Source organism: Carcharhinus amblyrhynchos, chromosome 7 (assembly GCF_965287045.1).
Source record: "Carcharhinus amblyrhynchos chromosome 7, sCarAmb.v2.hapA, whole genome shotgun sequence".
Taxonomy (NCBI): Eukaryota; Metazoa; Chordata; class Chondrichthyes; order Carcharhiniformes; family Carcharhinidae; genus Carcharhinus; species Carcharhinus amblyrhynchos.
In genome coordinates, this window is record NC_137330.1 from 46,310,239 (window position 1) to 46,330,949 (window position 20,711).

Below are 20,711 nucleotides of genomic sequence, written 5' to 3' on the forward strand. Positions count from 1 at the left end.
CTAGGCGCATTTACAACCGCAGCAGGCAGGGCATTCCAATCCCTCACCACCCTCTGGGTAAAGAACCTACCCCTGACATCCGTCCTATAACTACCCCCCCTTAATTTAAAGCCATGCCCCCTCGTGCTAGCTTTCTTCATCCGAGGAAAAAGGCTATCACTGTCCACCCTATCTAAACCTTTAATCATCTTATATGTTTCAATAAGATCCCCTCTTAGCTGCCTTCTTTCCAGCGAAAACAACCCCAAATCCCTCAGTCTGTCCTCATAGGACCTCCCCTCCATACCAGGCAACATCCTGGTAAACCTCCTCTGCACCCTCTCCAAAGCCTCCACATCCTTCCTGTAATGTGGGGACCAGAACTGCACACAGTACTCCAAGTGCGGCCGCACCAGAGTTGTGTACAGTTGCAACATGACGCTGCGACTCCTAAATTCAATCCCCCTACCAATAAACGCCAAGACACCGTATGCCTTCTTAACAACCCTATCTACTTGATTCCCAACTTTCAGGGATCTATGTACACATACACATAGATCCCTCTGTTCATCCACACTATTCAAAGTCCTCCCGTTAGCCCTATACTCAACACATCTGTTATTCCTACCAAAGTGAATTACCTCACACTTCTCCGCATTAAACTCCATCTGCCACCTCTCGGCCCAGCTCTGCAACCTGTCCAAGTCTTCCTGCAAACTATGACACCCTTCCTCACAATCTACCACACCTCCGACTTTGGTGTCATCAGCAAATTTACTAATCCACCCAACTATACCCTCATCCAGATCATTAATAAAAATTACAAACAGCAGTGGCCCCAAAACAGATCCCTGAGGCACACCACTCATAACCGAACTCCATGACGAATATTTACCATCAACCACCACCCTCTGTCTCCTATCTGCTAGCCAATTCCTGATCCAATTTCCTAGATTACCCTCAATCCCATACATCTGCATTTTCTGCAGAAGCCTACCATGGTGAACCTTATCAAACGCCTTACTAAAATCCATATACACGACGTCAACTGCCTTACCCCCATCCACCTCTTTGGTCACTTTTTCAAAAAACTCAATAAGGTTAGTAAGGCACGACCTACCCGCTACAAAACCATACTGACTATCTCCAATCAATTCATTACTCTCCAAATAACTATAAATCCTATCCGTAATAATTTTTTCTAAAACCTTGCCCACAACAGAAGTGAGACTCACCGGTCTATAATTCCCGGGGAAGTCTCTGTTCCCCTTCTTAAACAATGGGACAACATTCGCTAACCTCCAATCTTCCGGTACTATACCAGAGGCCAACGACGACCTGAAGATCAGAGCCAGAGGCTCTGCAATCACTTCTCTTGCCTCCCAGAGAATCCTAGGGTAAATCCCATCCGGACCAGGGGACTTATCTATCTTCAATCCCTCAAGAATATCCAGCACATCCTCCTTATCAACTGTAATACTGTCTATTCTACTCCCCTGCAACCCAGTGTCCTCCTCAGCTATATTCTTGTCCCCCTGCGTGAACACCGAAGAGAAATATTGGTTCAATGCTTCACCAATCTCTTCTGGTTCCACACGTAACTTCCCTCTGCTGTCTATAACTGGCCCTAATCTTGCCCTAACCAACCTTCTGTTCTTGACATACCTATAGAACGCCTTAGGATTCTCCTTAACCCTATCAGCCAAAGTCTTCTCATGTCCTCTTTTAGCCCTTCTTAACTCATTAGTCAAGAAACATTTGTCCCAGACTAGTGGATATTTCTAAGAACTATCTTCTCTGAGGAAAGAGACATTTAAAAGCAAACATCCACTAAATTTAGTATGCAGGTATGCTGTAAACTCCATGACCATCTTCTTAGGTTCAAACTATAGGCACGTCCTGAGACCAAAAAAAGCGTCATTATTAACTTAATTGTTAACTCATGGAATATTTTCAGGTCGTCACTAGTTGTCTTCTATGTTTATTGCTGTAATAATTAAGCTATCATTCTAACTGTCAGGCTTTTCAATTCCTCAAAAGCTTGTAATGCGCAGTAGATATTCCATTTATCAAACTGGTCCTATCATTTCAAGGGGTGGGAAGATGGACCAAAGTTAAATTTTATCTTCTTGTGCAATCCCAAATGTGGAAAGTGATTCTTTTGCCTAGGATTATTTTGATTTCACTTGTCTCATAAGTTAGAAGACCTTATTTCAGACTATTAGCAATGAAGGAATGTTGAGGACTCATGTTGGCTGCTGAAGAGCAAAATCTAAAAATGTGGGAGTTGAACTTGCAAAGAAAATGGAAGAACAATTCTGTGGTAGATGTAACACTTTGATGTAGTGTAACATCAAAAACAATAGCAGAAATTGTGGCCGAAGTGCTATCTGCTGTGGGACAAGTTGTTGTGGTTGTTTGAAATTTAGCTGCCTTGAATTTGTCCCGATGAAAAGCTTCAACAACATGTTTTCCTCTTCAGCAACAGTAAGTCCTGTGAAATGCAGATAAGTAATTCTATTTCAGATGACATTAATATTAAGCTTGACATGGAACTCAGATCCTTCCAATCTCCAAATTTTGACTTTTGATCATAATACTTTCCCTCAAAACTCGCTGCTCACTAGAATGAAATTTCTGATTTGGCTGTGTGTGTGTGTCGAAGGTCACTTAGCCCAGATAATAAATCAGTTATTATGGTAATCTTGGCTAACATCTTTAAGGCCATCAGTTGAAGCAAATCTTCAAAAATTATCCTTGAAATTGGTGACAAGCCCAATTCATTTGTGGGTATGTGTTTATGGCAAGTTCCTCGATCTCTCTTAAAAGGCTTCTCGAGTGCTACTTGGACTCCAATTTCAAGCATAAAATTATTCTCATATAAGATAATATGGAATGCAAAATGAACACAGCTGCCACTAGAGACCAAGTATAAAATTCTGACTTTCCCTTCAATCTAAAAGTTGAGATAATCTGTCTTTTTCCACCTGTCCTTGCATTTTAACACACAAATGTGAGATGGGAGCATGAAGAGACTATGTAGCTTAGCGAGCTTGAACTTCAGTTTCACTTTCTCATCCTGTCTCCATATCCCTTGTGGTGTCAGTCTTAAATGTATTACACAGTGAACCATTCAGAATTCTTCAGAGTAGAGAATTACAAAGATTCACAGCCCTTTAAGTGAAGTAATTTCTCTCCATTTGAGCCCCAAGTGATTGCATCCCCCCATCCTGAGCCTGTGCACCCATATTTTAGATTCTGCAACCAACAAAAATAATCTCTCAACATCTACCCTATCAGTTCCCTTCAGAACGTTGTATGTTTCAAGGAGATCACTTCATTCTTCAAACTCCAAATTAACCGATTTACTCATCTTGGGTCCACCCCTTCATCGCAGGTGAACCTTCACTGTACCGCCTCCAGTCCAAGTAAATCCTTCCTTGCAAATGAAGAACAAAACTGTGCATAGTATTCTGGATATGGCTTTACCAAAGCCCTGTACAATTACAGCAAGACTTCATTATTCTTGTAATCCAATCCTTTTGCAATAAAGGCCAGCATGCATTTGCCATGCTAAATTGCTCGCTGTACCTACAAGTTAACTCGACAAGCACACAAATTTCTTTGAACATGAACATTTATTAGTTTTGCACCTTTTTAAAAAGTATTCTGCTTTTCTATTACTATCAAGGTTACAACGTCAGGCTTCCCTATGCTTTATTCCATCTGCTATCTTGTTGCCCATTCACTGAACCGACTGATATCTGTTTGCAGCTTCTTAGTGTCCTATCCACAGCTTGTTTTTCCATCTGGCCTTGTATCATCAGCAAACTTAGATAAATTGGTCTTTGTCTCTTCAACTAAGTCATCAATATAAATCATAATTAGCTGAGGCCCCAGCACTGATCCTTGCAGCACTCCCCTAGTCCTGGCCAGTCAACTTCAAAGTGCCACAATTATGCCCACTTCTTGCCCTTTGTTAACCAGTCCTCTGTCTATAGTACTATATTACCCCCAACTCCTTGGGTCCTTATTTTGCTTATTAATCTTTGTGTGGAACCTTTTGGAATTCCAGGTATATTACATCTGCTGGTTCCTCTTTATCTTCCCAACTATTTGCATTCTCAAATAACCTTGTCAAAAAGGATTTCCCTTTTGTAAAACTACGTTCACGTATTCTAATCATACTATACTTTTCTAAGCGCGTAGTTAAGACTTCCTTAATAATGGGTTCTACCATATTGCAGATGACTGATATTAGGCTTACTGGCCTGTATTTCCCTGTTTACTCTCTCTCCCTCTTTCACTCTCCCCCTCCTTTCTTAAAAATCAGTGTTATGTTTGCTAGCTTCTAATCTGGTGGAATTGTTCCTGAATCTAAGGAATCTTGGAAAATCAGTTAGCGCACCCACTATCTCTGCAGCTGTCTTTTTTGGAACACTAGGTTGTAGGCCATCAGGACCTGAAGATTTGTCAGATTTTAGTCGCTTAAATTTTTCCAGTATTTTTTCTCTGGGAATGCTAATTACTTTAATTACCCCTCTCTTTTTAGCCCCTATGTTACCCTCTGTTTGTGGTATACAGATGTGTCTTCTATTATGAAGACAGTCACAAAATATTTGTTCAGTTCCCTACTATTTCCTCATTTACCCATGATAATTTTTTCTGTTTCTGCTCCTGAGGGACCAATGTTTGTAAGAGTTTTTAGAAATGTTTTTAAATTTCTGGCTATAAATTTTTGCACTCAATTTTTTTCAGGCCTTTTGCTGATTTCTAAAGCAGTCCCAATCTTCTGTCTTCCTACTGTTCTTTGCAACATTTTTAGCTTCTTTGTTTAATCCAATATAACTGTAACTTCCTGAGTGAGCTCCCACTGGATCTTTGATAAGTTTCCAATTTACATTGGAAAGTATTTTTGTTGTAACGTTTTGAATGTGGTTTTTTAAATGTTTCCCATTTCATTTACCACCATATCTTTCAGTCTATTTATCCAATTAACCATAGCCAGTTCTATTTTCATACCTTATACAGTTGGCTTTGTTTAACTTAAGATTCTTGTTTGTGATTGGAGTATGCCACTGTCAGACTTAATATGGAACTCAGTGGTATTGTGATCATTATTTCCCAGGGGATCTTTAGTATGATATTAGTAATTAACCAGGTCTCATTACACAATAATAGATCTAAGATCATTTTATTCCTAATTGGTTCCACGATGTATTGCTTCAGGAAACTATCACAAAAACATTTTACAAACGTGAGCATTTTTCGCTAAGGACATTTTGCTTGATACTAGTAAAAAGTCATGTTTTGATGGAGCATTTGTTCACCTTGAAGGATATACTTGCCTTAGAGAAAAGACATACTCAGTAGACTGATTTCTTGGCTGAGGGGAATGCCCTGTGGCAGGAGAGTAAGTAGACTAACCATTTATTCCTGAACGTTTAAAAGAGTGAAAGGTGATCTCGTTGAAACAAAATAAAAATTTTTTGGCAGGGTGGATGCTGTTGCAGGATGGTTCCCCTGGCTGGGGAGTCTAGAATTTAAAGTCACTGTCGCAGAATCAGGGGTCACCAATTTAGGACTGAGATAAGGGTTGTGAATTTCTGGACTTCTCTGACTCGTGAGAGCCATGTAGTATATTCAAGGCAGAGATCAGTAGGTCATTGGATAGAAAAAAATTCCAGCATTTGGTGATAATGCAGAAAAATTGAGTTAATGAAGCAGTTTAACCATAATCTTTATTTAATGATGCAGCATGCTTGAAGTGCGAGATGGCTTACTCCTGTCCCTTTTCCTAATGTTTACCTGGGATTGTACATACCCTTAAAAATATTGTGTTACAAGTTTATAGGTCTCGTGTAGATATGAGATATCCTTCTGATAAATCTACTCCGTATTCCTGCTAAAGCCAGTATTACCACTTCCTAAGGTGTGGTGCATAGAACTGTTTGCCTAGACCAGTTCTCACCAAGGCTTTATAAAGCTGAAGCATGGCTTCTACCTCCTCATATTCTACTCCTTTAGAGACCATCAAATAACTTTATTATTTTCTGAATTGTGTTAGTACGACTTCGTATGTAAAGGCATGGATCTCCCTTTTTATTCAAGGTCTTGATTTCAATGCTTGTTGTTTTAGCTCCTCTTTAAAACTTTTTCAATAACCATTTAAGCAGGTACATAAAACTGTGCTTTACATCGCACAGACCAGTGAGCTCTGCAGTAAGTTCAGGATATTCTACCATTAGTTATCATAAGAATTTTTTCAAATAATCCTAGTACTTGTTTTGTCTTGTTGATAATATTATTATTTTTAATGTTTTTATGTAAATGATCAGTAATCGCACCTTTTTGTTTTTCTTTGTTAAAGGGCATAACTTCATTACATTAATTTATTTCATATTTCCTTTTTTTGTGGAGGATGCTGAAATGAGGAAGAAAATAACTTTATCTTGAGGATGCTCCTCATTTTCAACTGGAAGCATCCTCCACATACAACACCCAGTCAACCCCTGCTTGCCCCTTTTTGGGGCATATCTTGCAGAATTATTTTTGTGTTCCAATTTTTAGCTTTTCTTGGGTAACAAATTAGAACACCGTGGGTCATTAGGGTGAAGTCCCTTTAGACTTTTGACATGGTATGATCACATGGACCTTCACCCTTTTGATTTTTCCCATTGGTAACCTAGGCTTACTCCTATTGATATGTGAAGGATGCTTCCCTTTGAAGAATAAGGAAGATCCTATGAGGTGGGTAATTTTACTTTTTATTCCTACGCAGTCACTTAATTACTGATTTTAATGTGATCTTGCAGTTTGACAGCACCACAAAAAATGAAAAAAAAGCTTAAACCATGCTTACTACTTGGGGTTTAGTGCCAAGTATTTTTCTAGACTCATTTAGATTCAGGTTTCTGATTTAACTGAAGGTTTACAACGCTTGAGAAAGTTTGTTGTAACTTTACTTAATATCTAATTTCGCTGCAAAAGTTTGATGAGATTTTTGTGCATTTGCATGAAGCAATTTCCTTAAATTCAGTACTGCAATGGAACCATTTCAGTAACACAAGTTTCAATTTATTTCTAATTGGAGGATGTTGCTTGTCTTGGAACTAAATCTTTGTGTAATTCTGTTAAACAGCTGCGGCAGCTTCAGCTAGTGGGACAGCAAGCAGCTTAGCAGCAGCAGCAAATGGCCTCTTCCGTCCAATTGGAGCTCAGCAGCAGCAGCAACAACAGCAGCAGCAACAGCAAAACAACAACTTGCAGTCAAATTCTTTTTATGGCAGTAGCTCCTTGTCAAATAGTTCTCAGAGCAGCTCCTTGTTCTCTCATGGACCAGGTCAGCTGGGCAACACGTCACTTAGCTTTGGAAGCAGTAACTCTCTGGGAGCTGCTATTGGCTCAGCACTTGGAGGATTTGGATCAGCAGGTAAACCATTCCTCTATAACCTCTATGTGTCTGCACTTAACTGAGAGTCAACCACTTGCTTTTGTAGTTTTTCTCAGCCTGTCACAATGTGGTAACATCAAATGTCTATATAATAACATTTGAGTAGCCATTAGGAATGAAATTGGCCCGAGTTACTTGGAAGTAGTAAACAATTAAAGTGGTTTTAATCTTAATTTTGGCTGAAAGTAGATTTGTAATGTTAAACAATGTAAATATCATCTGAAAGTTACAATTAAATTCAGTTTTGGATACAAAATTTTGGCACAGGACAACATGCATCTGTGAGTATGTGTTTGGTATGTTCCATCCCTCGTCAATTGTGTGTGCAGATGTTAGCATGATTTTCCTTTGACTAGTGACAACATAATTTTTGGTTTTTCCAGGGCTTATTTAGCCAGGTTTTTGACCTTGCTAAATTCAAGATTTGTATTGAATATCATAGATTATTTGTTACCTGTCCTGTTGTACGTCATACAGAGTTGATGGTAGAGCCCTGTGCAATAATCTTATCTAGTGTAAGGTTATCCTGAAGAAACAAATTTTTAGTTTCTTGGTTCACAGTTATCTGAGTACTGTACCCTTAAATATTTCCAGATTGTGGATATTAATGTTTGTGCAAGACCAATAGGTCTTTCCTTGTTCATGAATTCTAACTCCACCAACTTATTTTCTCACCATATCTTTGAATCACTCCTCTTTTCAGAAACATCTCTGCTTCAAGTTTATTTAAACATTTCATTTCAGTCAATTCATTGGTAAGCTATTGCACAAATCAAATGTTTTGTAGAAAACTCATTTCACCTGACTTCCATTCATCCTAATCTTTTTTGGCTTTTCATCTATTTATTGTAATAATCTTCACCAAAATTTAGAATCTCACATTTGTCAAACTGATCTAGGCAACTTTGTTCATATTCTCTTGTAATTACATGACATAAATAATCTTATTGTTATCATTGCTCAAGATAATAGCATCCTTCATATGTTTTTCAAGAAGTCTGTTCAGAACTCTTTTTATAATCATAATACCTCTTTTGCAACTAATTATTTGTTATTTTTAATTACATAAGAACATAAAAAATAGGAGCAGGAGTCGGCCATCTAGCCCTTCGAGCCTGCCCCGCCATTCAATAAGATCATGGCTGATCTGAAGTGGATCAGCTCTGTTCTGCTGTCCTTTCTGAACGGGAAGAATCTCTCTACCTCTACCCTATCCAGCCCTTTCATTATCTTATACGTCTCTATAAGATCCCCCCTCATCCTTCTAAACTCCAATGAGTACAGACCCAGTCTATTTAGTCTCTCTTCATAGTCTAACCCCCTCATCTCCGGTATCAACCTAGTGAACCTCCTCTGCACTCCCTCCAAGGCCAAAATATGCTTGCGCAAGTACGGCGACCAAAACTGCACACAGTACTCCAGCTGCAGCCTCACCAGTGCCCTGTACAGTCACAGCAAGACCTCCCTGCTTTTATATTCTATCCCCCTCGCTATAGAGGCCAGCATCCCATTCGCCTTCTTGATCACCTCCAGACTGGGTTTTTGCGACTCATGCACAAGGACCCCCAGGTCCCTCTGCACCGTAGCATGCTGCAGCTTTTCGCCCTTTGAATAGTAATCCCTCCTATTATTATTTCTGCCAAAGTGGATAACCTCAGACTTGCTAACATTGTACTCCATCTGCCAGGTCCTCGCCCACTCGCTCAGCCTATCCAGATCCCTCTGCAGACTTTCCACACCCTCCACACAATTTGCTTTTCCACTCATTTTTGTGTCATCAGCAAATTTCGTCACCCGACACTCAGCCCCCTCCTCCAGATCATCTATATAAATGGTAAATAGTTGAGGCCCCAGCACCGATCCCTGCGGCACTCCACTAGTCACCAACCGCCAATCAGAATAGCACCCATTGATACCAACTCTGTGCCTCCTATTAGACAACCAATCCTCTATCCACGCTAACACCTTACCCCCAACTCCATGCCCCCTAACCTTCTGAAGCAACCTTTTGTGCGGCACCTTATCAAATGCCTTTTGAAAATCGAGAAACACCAGATCCACTGGTTCCCCTCTGTCTACTGCACTAGTCACATCCTCATAGAAATCCAATAAATTCGTCAGACACAACTTCCCCTTAACGAATCCGTGCTGCATTTGCTGTATCAAGCCATTCTTTTCTAGGTGCCTCGCTATTTCTTCTTTGATGACGGATTCAATCATTTTTCCAACTACAGACGTTAAACTAACTGGCCTATAATTCCCCGCCTTTTGCCTGCTACCTTTTTTAAACAGCGGCGTAACATTAGCCGTTTTCCAATCTTCCGGCATTTCCCTGGAATCCAGCGAAGTTTGGTAAATAATTTCCTTCAGAACCCTGGGATGCATTCCATCCGGCCCTGGGGACTTGTCCACCATCAGTCCCGTTAGTCTATCAAGCACTACCTCTCTAGTGACAGTAATCGCATTCAGACCCTCAACTCCTACCATCCTTCTATCTTTAATATCCGGCAAATTATTTGCGTCCTCCTCCGTGAAGACCGAGGCAAAAAACTTATTTAAAGCCTCCGCCATTCCCTCATCTCCCACCACTAAATCCCCCCTCTCGTCCTCCAAGGGTCCAACATTCACTCTAGCCAGCCTCCTCCTCTTTATATATTTGTAAAAACTCTTACTGTCCTTTTTTATATTTGGTGCTAGTTTCACTTCGTAGTCTATCCTTCCTTTCTTTATCAACTTCTTAGTCATTCTTTGTTGATTTTTAAACCTCTCCCAATCTTCTAATCGCCCACTACTTTTAGCCGCTCTAAACGCATCAGCTTTTAATTTAATACTCTCCTTTATTTCCTTTGATAACCACGGCTGGTTATCCCTTCTCCTACATTCCTTCTTTACCATTGGAATATATTTCTTCTGAGCACCGAAAAAGATCTCCTTAAAGATCCTCCACTGTTCCTCAGCAGTCCTACCAACCAATCTGCGCCCCCAATGTACATTTGCCAATTCCTCTCTCATCGTACCATACTCCCCTCTGTTCAAACAGAGGACACAGGTTTGGGACCCTACTTTCTCATCCTCCATCTGCATCAAAAACTCAACTATACAATGATCGCTCGTCCCAAGAGGATCCCTCACAACAAGATCCCTAATTCTTCCTGCCTCATTACACAACACCAGATCTAAAATAGCTCGCTCCCTCCCTCATTGGTTCCGTCACACACTGTTCAAAGAAACTACCCCAACAGCATTCCAAGCCCTCAAGCCCTCCGCGTCCGACTTGGGTCAACCAATCAATATGCAGATTGAAATCCCCCGTAATTATCGCTGCTCCATTTTTGCACGCATCATTTATTTGCTTGTTTATAGCCCGCCCCACCTCCAAGTTATTATTTGGGGGCCTATAGACCACACCCACCAGCGTCTTCCTCCCCTTGCTGTTCCTTATCTCCACCTACAACAATTCCACGTTCTGCTCTTTGGAACCTATATCTTCCCTTACTACCGCCCTGATATTATCCTTAATCAGCAGAGCTACCCCACCCCCTTTTTCCTCCCCTCTATCCTTCCTAAACACTTGATACCCCTGGACATTCAGCTCCCAGTCCCTGTCACCCTGCAACCACGTTTCCGTAATGGCCACCAGATCCTATCCATTTGTGCTGATCTGCGCCACCAGCTCATTCACTTTGTTCTGAATGCTATGTGCGTTCAGGTAAAGTGTCTTTATCCCAGCCTTTATCTGTACCCTATTTGAAGGAACGCTACCAACCTTTCTCATGCCCCCTACTCCCTTTATTATTGGGACATCCTCAACATTTTCCCGCGCCCGTACCCTCTCCCATCTGAACAGGTCCCACCTGCCCCAATACTGGTGCCAATGCCCCATAAATTCAAACCCATTCCTCCCACACCAATCCCTGAGCTACCCATTCATCTCTTTAATCCTATTTACCCTACGCCCATCTGCATGCGGTTCAGGTAGTAATCCAGAGATAACCACCTTGTCGGTTCTACTTTTTAATTTGATTTCCAGCTTTGCATACTCCCTCTGCAGATCCTTAGTTCCCATTTTGCCTATGTCGTTGGCACCTACATGTACCACAACGACCGGATTCTCACCCTCCCACTCCAGGTTCCTCTGCAGCCTAGATGTGAGATCCTGGACCTGAGCACCAGGCATACAACACACCCTTCTGTATTCTTTATCATTGTGACAAAAGACAGTGTCTATACCCCTAACTACACTATCCCCAATTACCACTACATCCCTCTTTATTTCTTCCCCTTTGTCCTGTGTCTGCATCACTGTACCGTGGGCAGTTTGCTCATCAACCTTACAGCCCTCATTCTTGTCCACACTGGGAGCAAGAACCTCGAATCTGTTGTGCAGATTGAGAGGCTGAGGCCTTTGGGTCCCCCCCTTCCTTCCTCCCCGCTCCCCCCCTTCCTTCCTCCCCGCTCCCCCCCTTCCTTCCTCCCCGCTCCCCCCCTTCCTTCCTCCCCGCTCCCCCCCTTCCTTCCTCCCCGCTCCCCCCCTTCCTTCCTCCCCGCTCCCCCCCTTCCTTCCTCCCCGCTCCCCCCCTTCCTTCCTCCCCGCTCCCCCCCTTCCTTCCTCCCCGCTCCCCCCCTTCCTTCCTCCCCGCTCCCCCCCTTCCTTCCTCCCCGCTCCCCCCCTTCCTTCCTCCCCGCTCCCCCCCTTCCTTCCTCCCCGCTCCCCCCCTTCCTTCCTCCCCTCAGCAGCACCCTCCTGACAGTGTTAGCCAGACTAGGGGGGTGTGAATCTCTCTTGCAACCCATTATCCAGGTTACAGTCCCTCTCCCTGATGAGCCTCAGTGCCTGAAGCTCAGAGTTCAGCTCATTTACTTTGAACTGGAACTCTTCAAGCAACCAGCACTTACTGCAGACATGGTCACTGGGAAGGACCTTAGGGTCCACCAGCTCCCACAACATACAGAAACAGCACATTACATGCCCCTCCATCACAGTCTCTTAGTAATTTCTAAACACAGTTAAGAATTTAAACTTACCTCGCCCTTTTCTCTCAAGCCCTGTTATCCAAAGCCCTTACTGCTCACTCTGCTTCCCTCTCACTCCACTGCCCGCTCCCGACGCTGCCCGCTGTCTACAGCAATCCTCCTTTTAAACTTTGCGCGGTAAAAAAATCCCTTCCCACAAAGCCCCGCAGCCCACTTCCTGTCTAATTTTTAAAGCAGAAAAACCGTTACAAAGCCTGTGAAAATCTTTACAAAGGTAATCGCTTACCTTTTCTCCATGCAACCTTCATTCCGCTCGTTCCAGCGAACATCTAACTCTGTGCTGTCTGTTGCATAGATACATCTACTGTAGTCCTTCAACTTTGTTTATAACAAACAAATCTGCATGACAATTCCTTCTAAAATGAATTTCACCATCAATAGTAAGAAGTCTCTCAGCACCAAGTTAAAATCCAACACGTTTATTTGGTAGTAAACGCCAGTAGCTTTCGGGGTTTACCCCTTCATCAGGTGAGTGGGAGTCCTGATCACAAACAGAGCATATAAAGGCGCACACGGTTTACAGAATATGATTAGAATGCAAATCTTTACAGCTAATCAAGACAGTGTGAGTGGAGATAGCATTAAGCATAGGTTAAAGAGATGTGTATTGTTTCCAGACAGGACAGTAAGTGAGATGTTGCAAGCCCAAGCAAGTCATGGGGGTTACAGATAGTGTGACATGAACCCAAGATCCCGATTGAGGCCATCCTCGTGTGTGGAACTTGGCTACCAGTTTCTGCTCAGCGACTCTGCGTTGTCGTATGTCGTGAAGTCTGCCTTGGAGAACATTTACCTGAAGATCAGAGGCCGAATGCCTGTGACTGCTGAAGTGTTTGCCAACAGGAAGGAAACAGTCTTGCCTGGTTATTGTTGAGCAGTGTTCATTCATCCATTGTTGTAGCGTCTGCATGTACTCCCCAATGTACCATGCCTCGGGACACCCCGAGCGTATTAGGTTATGCAACGTTGGCCGAGTTGCAAGAGTATGTGCCATGTACCTGGTGGATGGTTTTCTCGTGAGATGATGGCATCTGTGTCAATGATCTGTCATGTCTTGCAGAGGTTGCTGTGGCAGGGTTGTGTGGTGTTATGGTCACTGTTCTCCTGAAGACTGGGTAGTTTGCTGCGGACAATGGTGTGTTTTACCTTGTGCGGTTGTTTGAAGGCAAGAAATGGGGGTGTGGGTATGGCCTTGGTGAGATGTTCATCTTCATCAGTGACAAGTTGAAGACTCTGGAGAAGATGTCGTAGTTTCTCTGCTCTGGAGAAGTACTGGACGAAGAAGGGTACTGTGCCCACAGTGTCCTGTGTTTGTCTTCTGAGGAGTGCAGAGTCGCTGAGCAGAAACTGATAGCTAAGTTCCGCACACATGAGGACGGCTTCAACCAGGATCTTGGGTTCATGTCACACTATCTGTAATCCCCATGACTTGCCTGGGCTTGCTGTCCTGTCTGGAGACAATGCATGTTTCTTTAACCTATGCTTAATGCTATCTCCACTCACATTGTCTGCACCTTTAAGACTTGATTGGCTGTAAAGAGTCACATTCTAATCAGTATTCTGTAAACTTGTGTGTGCCTTTATATGCCGTGTTTGTGATCAGAACTCACCACTCCCCTGACAAAGGGGCAAACCCCAAAAGCTAGTGGCGTTTACTACCAAATAAACTTATTGGACTTTAACCTGGTGTTGTGAGATTACTCACTGTGTTTACCCCAGTCCATCTCCACATCATTTTCACTATCAGTGACAGAGCGACACCCCCACTGCTGACTTCAAAGAAAAGCTGCCCAGAAAGGTCTCGCTCCCTGTCACGTGACTTTACCCTTTACCGATGTTTTGGATTCTGGTTTTGGCTCAAATGGACTTTGAGGCATCTAGCAACTGTGGCTGCTTGATCATCCTGCTATCAATCTCATTGAAAAATTCTCACACTGCAAACCAAGAAGTAAAAACCACTGATTGCCTTTCAGCTTTTAATCATTTTACTTGCAGCAAAATGAACATTAAAACATTGGCACGGGATTAAGGTAGAAGCTGATATTACATAAACTTTACAATATTATTTTGATGTTTTAAAATAATGGATAAATCTCACATTTCACAAATATAAAATTAGATTTTCAGGCCCTGGAGATTGTTGAGCAATAATTATGGACTTAGTATGATGTTGGAAAATCCAAATATGCCTTATTCAACGAGGCGTAGCTTTTTCAAAGGGATCAGTAGTGCAAAAAATTCAATTTGGGTGATCTATGGTTTTCCTTTTGTGAACATTTCAGTGCACTTAGTAGGGTAGTACCTGTCTGCAACTTCTAGATTTCCACTTTTATCTGCATGTGTGAATACTGGAAGTTTCTGGCAGTTTTACAGTTTTAATTACGGTTAAAGATCTATGATTTCAATGTCATTACAGCTGCACTGTTTGGACCTTATACTTGATTCTTTTTTCCAAAATTATTTTACATTTACTCACTTTCAGGTTACCTATTGATTTAGTCATTATATAGACCAAATGCTGCTGAATCTGATTTCACTGTTTTCCATTATTGGAATTAATTCCTTTTGTGTATATTTTGCAATTACTTATTGCTTGAAGAATTAATCATCTTTGTGCTGTGTTGTCAAATGCTTTTAGAAAATCCAACAATTTATCAGTTGTACTTTATTAGAGCACCATGTCTCTTCTAAAATTCTAGCAGCTCATTTATACATGATTTCTTCTGAATCTTTATTGTTCCTTTTTTATTTAGAGAAACACTTCATAGGTGCTCTTTCATTGCCTTCTAAAACTTATTTCATGCTTTAAAATATAACTTTACTCCCAAAGTCTAACCACCATCTACAAGGCACAAGTCCGGAATGTGTTGGAATACTGTGTACTTGCCTGAATGAGTGCGGTCTAACAACATTCAGGAAATTTGACACCTTCCAGGACAAAGCAGCACCAATTTGATTGGTGTCCCATCCACAAACATTCAGCCACTCCATCATCAATGAACGGTACCATCTCCAAAATGCATTGCAGGAATTCAACATCACAAAATCCTACAGTGCAGAGAGAGCCTAGTTGGCCCATCGAGCCTGCACCGATGACAGTCCACCAGGTGCTATCCCTGTAACCTCACGTATTTACACTGCTAATTCCCCTGACACTAAGGGGCAAATTAGTATGGCCAGTCCACCTAATTTTCTCACCTTTGAAGTGAGAGGGGAAACTGGAGCACCTGGAGAACACCTGTGTAGACACGAGGAGAACGTACAAACTACACACAGACAGTGACCGATGGCCGGAATTGAACCCAGATCCTTGGCACTGAAGCAGCAGTGCTAACTGCTTTGCCACCGTGCTGCCTTGGGCAGCACTTGACAAGCCCAAGACTACTACCACCTTGAAGGACAAGGACAGCAGATACCTGGAAAATTTCCTCCAAGAAACTCACCATCCTGACTTGGAAACATATTTGTTCCATCACTGGTGCTGGGTCAAAATCCTGGAATCCCCTCTTAACAGCACTGAGGGTGTACCTATACAACAAAGATTGCAGCAATTCAAGAAGGCAGCTCACCATTGTTTCCTCAAGTGCAATTAGGGATGGACAATAAATGCTGGCCTAGCTAGCAATGCCCACATCTCATAAATGAAATTTAAAAATGCACTTGTATTTTTTTAAAATTTAAATAAATAAAATGTTCATTTTCAAAATTTTCATCTTAAGAAAGTACTTCAATTATTGTCCAGTAGACATAGATCGGCCTAATTTAAAACTTGCTAATAATGAAAAATAGAAATTCAGCTGTAAATTGTTGTAAATAATGCTACCTTCAATCACAGACACACACACATTGTATTTATAGGATTAAACGATTTGTGGCAACTAAAATGTTCAGATATATGCTGTTACTAGCTTCATACTCAACCTATTTTGATATCCTGTGCCTACAGTTGGTAGCTCTGGAAGCAACAGTGTATCGAGAAGAGATTCATTGTCTACCAGCTCTGATCTGTACAAACGACCAAACAGCAGTCTGGCTCCTATAGGTCAGCAGTTTTACAGCAGCTTGGGATTCTCCTCATCGCCTGGTCCAATTGGCATGCCTCTTCCTAGCCAGACACCCAGTCACTCATTGACACCACCTCCATCCCTCTCCTCGCACGGGTCTTCATCTAGTCTTCATCTTGGTATGTTTATTGTTTTGTTGTGCATAAAAATGTGTATATACCAATAATCTGACATTCAAGTTTTCAGTCCTGGACTGACTTTTTATATTGATGAGAAATCCATTTATATGTCTTTGGAGTTTGGCATATAATACACAAAATTGAGTGCTATTGCTTAGGATTTTAAAAAATGGAAAGCTATTTGTCAATGCTTTCACTCAACTTAATTTTTGACTATACCAGTGAAGAATACTAAACTGGGGTAATTTTGTTAAAAGCAAAACCCTAGAAGATTTAGAAATTGTACATCTATTGTAAGTTATCATAAATCAAGGAATAGTGAAAATCCTTCTTTCCCCAGTGAGCAATTTGACACGTTATCAGAATCTTCCAAAAACAATTTAAAAGCGTTCTGTTTAGATATGCCGTTTTGTTAATGGGTTTAATCTCTTTAACATTTGATATGCTGCAGTTTCATTCATTAAAAATTGATGCACAATGTTTGCTTGTGAGTTAATTTATCATTTAAGTGGCTAATTGTTCTACTTTTAAGTACTGCATTTTGAATGATGCCTACCTTAGATTTCAATTTGACTAAACCATATCAAATACAATGGAGCTAATTGTGTGCCCAGCACAAAGCTGTGAATCCTAAATTCATGCAGTACTTTTGTGTGTTCTTCAGCAATTAAGATTCTTTGATAATTTTTGTATATTAAGGCAAAGGTCAATATTGATGAAGATGCAATATATTACCATTATTATAAAACTTGCATTGTTCTCAGAGGCCAATATATAGCGGCATTACCATGTGTATTCTTTTCAGTTTATCAACACATGTTTTCACTGCAGGTGGACTGACAAATGGCAGTGGCCGATTCATCTCTGCAGCACCTGGTGCTGAAGCTAAAAGTCGCAGTGGGATTGGTTCATCGAGTCTGTTCAGTTCAAGCAGCCAGCTGTTTCCTCCCTCCCGTCTTCGTTACAGCAGATCTGATATCATGCCTTCAGGTCGTAGCAGGCTGTTGGAGGACTTCAGAAACAATCGTTTCCCAAATCTTCAACTACGTGATCTAGTTGGTCACATAGTTGAATTCTCCCAGGACCAACATGGCTCCAGGTAAATTAATTGGTGGAAATCTTTTTTTAAAGTTGGTGTATGTTCCTAATTTTGAAATGATTGGTTAGGATCAGTAGCATGTGTTTTGTTTCAACAAGGTTGGTGTCATTAAGACTATTACCCATTTTGCTCATCGTTTTCTGCTTCATTCTTAGAGTGTGTGTGTCAGAAAAGGATATTAAAGTCATAGTCAGAAAGTGTATTGTTTTCCATCATTGTTTTAAAATAAATATGTAGTTACATCAAATCTATAGCACAGAAAACTGGTTCTTCAGCCCAGCTGGCCTGTACTGACGTTTATACGTCACATGAGTCTACTTCCTCCTTTCTTCCATCCAACCCATCAGTATATTCTTCTAGTTCTTTTGCACTTTTGTTTATCTGGCTTCCCCTTAAAAAAAATCTACTACTTGCCTCAGCTACTCCTTGTTGCAAGTTTCTCCTGAGTTTGTTTTTGGATTTATTAATGACTGCCATCTAGTTTTGGTGTCTCCCTCATGCAGAACCGTTTCCTCCATGGCTACTATAATCAGATCCTTATCTTAAAGACATTGATCAAGTCTTTTCACTGAGCATGTTCGGTCTTTCTTGATGATGGTCTTAACTTCTCAGTTCTGGTATCATCGTTGTGAATCCTTTTTGAACCTTTCCAATGTCTCTACATCTTTTTAAAATCATGTAGCTACCAGAACTTGTTCATTAGTGCTTGAGGTTGCCTTTGAATCATAAGTTTCTGGTTTCAAATCCCACTCTGGGGCTTGACCACAAAAATAAAGGCTGATACGCAACATTGGTTGTGAGGGAGTGCAACACTAACAGGAGTGCTTTCTCTTAAATGTGACATTAAAGTGAGGTCCCATCTGCCTCCTTGGGTGGATGTAAAGGATCCCATGGAACAGTTGGCAAAGTGCAGGGGAGATGCCAATATTTATCCTCCATAAACTGTAAAAATCAGTAATGTGGTCATTATCACATTACTGTTTGTGGAAATTTGTTGAGTGCAAGTTGTTCCATTTGCTACATTACAACAGTGACTGTGCTTCAAAAGTTCTTCATTGATTGTAAAGCACTTTGACTTCTGGTGGTTGTGAAAACTACTATAGAAATTCAAGTCTTGTTTGTATTTCAGTTATGTTCCATATCTGTTTAGCATAGCTTTTCTGCTTTTCAAATTTTCAGTTCTCTCCTCTAGAAATAAGCTGCAGTGTTTGATTTGATTTTTTTTAATTGGTTTACTAAGCTGCCTTGCTACTTGTAATGCGTCTGTATCCCTTGATCCCTTAATTTCTTTACCCCAAATAGTCTTATTATCCAATAAATATTTATTTTAAATTTCTGAAAAAGCCCACTTACCCCCATCAAAGTTCAAAGAAAACAATGCACTTTGTCGTAAGGACAAGTGCTATCATCAAAGAACAGTATTGTTCTCCACTTTGAGAATAAAGGCATGCATTTATTTTAATTAGTAACCAAACAGCCTGCTATCTCAGCTGTGCAAAGAGCTCTACTCTGCAGTAAGATGAATGGTAACTATATATTTTAAGCAAAAATTACAGCAAACTGCATTTTAAAATGCTGTAAGTGTAGAACCAACTTTGTTCTCCTTTTGGAACTGGCAGATTTATTCAACAAAAGTTGGAACGGGCTACACCAGCAGAACGGCAGATGGTTTTCAGTGAGATCCTGCAAGCAGCTTATCAACTGATGACTGATGTGTTTGGAAATTATGTAATACAGAAATTCTTTGAGGTAAGTATGTTTTTTGAAATATATTACAACGTTGATGGGGGTGCAGACAGGAGTTAATTAAAACATCACTCCTCTCACCTCTCGTTTGTAAATGGAAAGATTATTGATTTGTTTCCCTCTTTATAAGTGGTGACATATTTCCCAACCAATTGGTTTTTGTGTGATCCAGTATTCTATTAACAGTCCCACAGCAAACATGGGATAGGATGATCTGAACAGAGGCTGAAGTTTATTGCACCTTTCAAACCACAGAGCAGAGTCACAAAGTCGCCTCATACAGTAAAGAGGATTAGAAAAAAAGGTTTTACAGCAGAGAAACTAAATATTGGTTCATTGAGTTCCAGAATCAAAGTCAAATGAAGTATTCCTTCACAGAGGTCAGCAGACTAAGGAACCAATGTTATAGAATTCACTTTTCCAGTGACGTGGCACTTCACATGATGGGTGTACAGATGTAAATCAGTTTTGGAGGCAATGCGTAGAACTTTCAACAGAAGCAATGCAAATGAGGCCAGTTAGTAAACAGCAGACTGAACTTCTCAGTTCAGCAAGGCAGTATTAATTGTTTCACAAACCAGAGGCCCGTGTCACGTGATTCGCCTCTCAATCACCTTTGACAAAGGATGTGTATTCGTCATCTGGTTTCCAATGACTATTAAACGTCTCAATCACTAGGAATTGAAAGAACGTTTGCAGGACTTTTATCTTAGCAGATGGCCAGGGTTATGAAATACAGGTGGCCTTTGTGTAGCTCTCTTTGAAATTGGACTGCACAATCCACAAGGGGTCATTAGTAGCTCCTCAAAACAAGCTGTGCATTTTCCTAAAACTGTTCAGTGGCTTCTTTTGTTCTGGGGTCGCAGACAGAAAGTTTCAGCCACTTTACACGTCTTTTTTCAGTGAAATAGTGATGAGCATATCTATATATAGTCTTAGTCCCTCACAATGACGCTCACAGCTTTGATGCAAAGCAGCTGCTATAATGGAAAGTGCATTTTCGTCATCCCATCCCCCCTCGCTTCGTTTGCCACTTGATGAAGAGTCACAGACTCGCAATCCAGCCATTTATGGTAGAAGGGGTAGGGTTGTCAAGTAGGCTGATTAAATTTGAACCTAGTTTTAATGATGAAATGGTTGCCATATCCTGAGCACAAGGTGTACATAGGCAATGCTGGAAAAGCCACATTTATTGCTCATCCTTGGTTGCCCTGAAA

General features: G+C 41.1%; 1 protein-coding gene across 8 annotated transcripts in view; it reads left to right on the top strand.

Annotated features, from left to right (window-relative positions):
• Nucleotides 1-20,711, top strand: part of LOC145344909 (pumilio homolog 2-like) — a 123,182-nt gene that overhangs the window by 90,665 nt on the left and 11,806 nt on the right. For all 8 annotated transcript variants that reach the window (XM_080192219.1, XM_080192221.1, XM_080192220.1 and 5 more), the window contains 4 exons: nt 7,121-7,411; nt 16,413-16,649; nt 17,481-17,748; nt 19,368-19,497. In XM_080192219.1, coding sequence (XP_080048345.1) covers nt 7,121-7,411; nt 16,413-16,649; nt 17,481-17,748; nt 19,368-19,497 — 926 coding nt within the window. The remainder of the gene's footprint in view (nt 1-7,120; nt 7,412-16,412; nt 16,650-17,480; nt 17,749-19,367; nt 19,498-20,711) is intronic.